The sequence below is a fragment of the Charadrius vociferus genome, unplaced genomic scaffold, assembly GCF_000708025.1.
Source record: "Charadrius vociferus isolate BGI_N301 unplaced genomic scaffold, ASM70802v2 scaffold134, whole genome shotgun sequence".
In the NCBI taxonomy this organism is placed as follows: Eukaryota; Metazoa; Chordata; class Aves; order Charadriiformes; family Charadriidae; genus Charadrius; species Charadrius vociferus.
Window position 1 is genome coordinate 217,155 of NW_009648333.1, and position 3,803 is coordinate 220,957.

Consider the following 3,803-nt stretch of genomic DNA (forward strand, 5'->3'; position numbering starts at 1 on the left):
GGTTGGGCCGGAAGGAAAGTTTTCTGCTCAAACCCCTTGTGGGGTGTTTGTTTATGCGTTGCTGTGCAGGGGGAGCGTGAAGAGCCGGAGCTTGCCTGCACCCCCACGATGATTTTCTTTATCGTTGGCTTATTATAGATTTTATTAAATTTTTTTTTTTAATCAAACATAATTGTCGGGTGTTCTTTGTGCTTGCGGTACTTGGTGCTCATAACTTTACACTTTTTGGGAGTAAAGTGCAAATTCAGCGCGAAGAACGCTTCAGTTTACGTTCACCCAGAAGAGGGGATGGGAACCTTTGGCGAGGACTTGAGCAAACCTGCCAGGCATTTGGTGGACACCAGGTGTTGGTGTTTTATCTGATGGTGTGGGAGGGAAAAAGTGGTGATGGCCAGCTGTGAAACAAAGCAGCAGGCTTTATCTTACACCCAGGTTACAGAAAAATCTGCATAGGTAGTGTGCAAGGAAAAGGAATTTGAGAAACTTTATTAGTCAGAACTCAGAATCTCTTTTCACAGTTGAGTAGCTTTGAGGTCTTTAGCTTTTAAAACTCAACAATTCAGAGTAACAAAATAGTTACATATTTTTTAAAGAGTAGATGTTGAGCCTTCTGTGTTTTACACACTAAGGGTGCTTTCTGGTCCCAGAGTTTTCCATGAAATGTCGAGAACTAAACATTCTGGTCTTGGACACAAAGGGGAGAGTCTCATGGAATTCTTTTATTCCAGTAACTCTGTAAGAAAAAAAAAAAAAAAATCGTTGTGATGGAGTCGCATTAGTTCTCAATGCAGACACCCAGCACCAGAAACTTCATTTTTTCCAGCACAAACCAGAAGATTTTTCTGTGGAATTCTGGTACTTTGGTACATGAGAATCACCTAGAAGTTGTGTTTGAGGCGTTGGGGTTTTTCCCTCCACAGTACTCACAGTAGCTAACATGTTAGGAAGTTGTTTATTGTTACATGCTTATGATTTTAAGATATGTAATTTCCCACTTTTTTTTTTGTCTCCCAGCAAGTATTCAGTCTATTCGAAAAATCTTGGTCTGGTTCCCTTGTGCAGTTTGCTTGGCAGAAAACTTTGGGAAATTTCCTTGCTGTAACAGGGTAAGATTACAAATATTTACTGGATTTGTCCATGTAAATCACTGGTGAAGAAAGGGAATTATTCTATATGTTAATCTTTTTTAGAGGTGATCGTGCTGTGAAAATTTATGATCGTCATGGTCAGAAAAGAAATGAAATCAGCTTACCAGGGTAGGTATTAAGATGGGTTTCAGTTATTGTCTTTGTTGTTTTCTTTAAAAATGCTTCTTTTCTGGTGAGTTGCTTATACAATGTGAGGAATTTCTAGGAAGAGATACTGTCTCCAGTGAACATACCTGGAAAAGAATACAAATTGATGAGTGTGCAGGGAATCTGAGACAGTAAAAGCTGTACAATAGTAAGCTGTTAAGGATGCTCAGAAAAATACGTTCTCCTATCCAAAGCACTCCTTATTAGCAATAGACTCAATCTACTTCTTCAAAATGTTAGAAAAAGATCTATCATATTAAGAAAGAACATAATGAGGTTGTATACAAGACAGCTGCGCCATGCTGATTGCAACAGCATTCTTGCTACTGTCAGTTTTCTACTAATTTGTTATTGTAGCCTTACTGAGGAAAGATATCCTTTTGGTTTAGTGCTTTTGCTTATGTCACTGGCATAATGTATACATTGGCCTTTTTACTTTAGGATGAGAGTACTTCTGAAGTGAGTCTCACTGGTTTTCCTGCTTATCACGCTTTGGTTCACATCACAGAGTGGTGTTGGAGTGTACGAACTGGAATCCTTTCAGATGAAATTTGAAAAGTGGTGTACTTTGGAAGATGCAGTCTAACTGCTAAAAGGCAATCAGTCCATAGGAACAGGCTAGATATGGTCTGGACATGGTTCTCCCCCTCAGGCCAAACTGCTTCTTTATTTGCTGGTTAACTGTTAAACAGCTGCAGTTGTTAACTGCTAGACCTCTCCTTGCGTAAGAATGGAGTTCAGAATGTCAAGTGTTCTGTGTTATAATAATTGATGTTATAAGCATCTTCTTAGCATTATGTTGATAGATTTTTTTCTTTACTACTTATCAATCTGTGGTTTTCCCTATTTATTTCATTTTGTCCATGTTATTCCTGCTTTTCATGTTCTGATTGACTGTTAAGTATTCATGGGTGTGTTTTGGGAATAGACCATATTTATTCTCTAGAATAAACTGCGAAGGTTTTAAAAAGAAATACAGGAGAAATGGAGCTGAAGGCTTACTGAATTAGTTTACAGTAACGTATGTTTCAGTAGGACACTTTTGAAATTGCTTGCATTAGGAGTTTTCATTTGAGTGGTAATGAGAGTGAAATTTTTCATAAAGGTGTCTTTTTAACCTGAAACTATCGACTTATTTATCTAGAAAGAAAAGAGTGGTGTCAGGTGGCATAGCTTCTTAGTCTGCAGTATGTGGTGCTTTAAATAGGTGTTGTAAACAACACTTTCCAATTCACTAGAGACTTGTGGGTAAGTCTGCTGTCCTCTTAATTCTGGCAACTATTCGCAAGTTGAGGTTTTTCCTGATTCTGCATAGGTTTCCTGTACAAGTTGAACTGTGCTTGTTGAACTGTGAGAAAAAGAATCTCAACACTGAATAGCCTCTAACAAAGTAGAACCTTACAGGGGATTTTCACTGTCTCTTGAAAATCAAGGTGGCAGTATTTCAAGTACTAGAATGTAGGTAGCAGTCTCTTTTTTTTATCACCTTCCTTTCAGCCTCTGTCAGTTCCATGAGATTTGAGTAAGGGTGTGGTTGCTATAAAATTACATTTTACAGATACGTTTGCAATCTCTCATGGGTTTGGGAGGGAAAAGGAAGGACAGGGACTTTAATTGAATAATTCTGGCTGCTTCTGTACACTTACAAGCCTATTTTAACATTATGAATGAAAGTCTTTTTTTTTTTTTCTCTTTTTTTCTCTCCAGTAACTGTGTTGCTATGGACTGGGATAAGGATGGAGATACTTTAGCAATAATCACAGACAAATCTAGTGCCATATTTCTGTGGGATGCAAATACAAACAAAACAAGCCAAGTAGACAGTGGCATGAGGTAAGAAAGGTTTTTTTAAAGTGTGTATTTGAACACTGGGACCACTGTGGCTTGTTGCTGTGGAGGCTGTATTGGAAAGATCATCTTTTTGTTGGAGTCCTCACAGCACATATAGTGTTAAACCAATATACTACAGTTTGTCACTAAATTCTTTTTGGTATGATTTGCTGGTTTTGAAATGTTTGTTGTGGGTGGAGGTTTTGAGGTTGGTAGGGGGTTTGTTTCTTTTTTAATTGTCAGCAGTGCCAAAGTCCCCAGACAGCTCCTCTTCAATGTTTCCGCTTTGTGGTAGCAACAAGGATGAGTGAATTTTTTGTGTATCCGCACCAGCTACACTTTCTCCGAAGTATTTCACACAAGTGAAAGCGGAGCTTAAAAGTAAGGTAGGTCATTTTAGTGGTGCTAGCGTTTTTCCCCCTTAGATTTATAAGGGGTTGAAAATGCTATTCACAAAGCAGACTGGTTTAGGATGGGAGGAGATACCTAAGGCAATTCTACTCTAAGGTTCAGATCCCTACTTTTCTGAATTTGGCTACAGACTTAAAACTCTCCCGAGGCCTACATAACAGTCAAGCATTGGGTTAACAAATAAGCTTGGTTTAACAATTAAACTTTTGGTTTCTTTGAATCTGTTCCACTAAACTATTCCACAGTACTTAAATATTCTGTCTGTAG

The 3,803-nt window shown here is 38.3% G+C and overlaps 1 protein-coding gene across 1 annotated transcript in view; it reads left to right on the top strand.

The window, feature by feature from the left end:
- The first annotated feature begins 660 nt into the window (after nucleotides 1-660).
- The window catches only part of WDR19 (WD repeat domain 19), a 44,997-nt gene continuing 41,854 nt past the window's right edge, over nucleotides 661-3,803 (top strand). Inside the window, exons 1-4 of the mRNA XM_009884997.1 lie at nucleotides 661-735; nucleotides 1,015-1,106; nucleotides 1,191-1,256; nucleotides 3,003-3,128. Coding sequence (XP_009883299.1) covers nucleotides 661-735; nucleotides 1,015-1,106; nucleotides 1,191-1,256; nucleotides 3,003-3,128 — 359 coding nt within the window. The remainder of the gene's footprint in view (nucleotides 736-1,014; nucleotides 1,107-1,190; nucleotides 1,257-3,002; nucleotides 3,129-3,803) is intronic.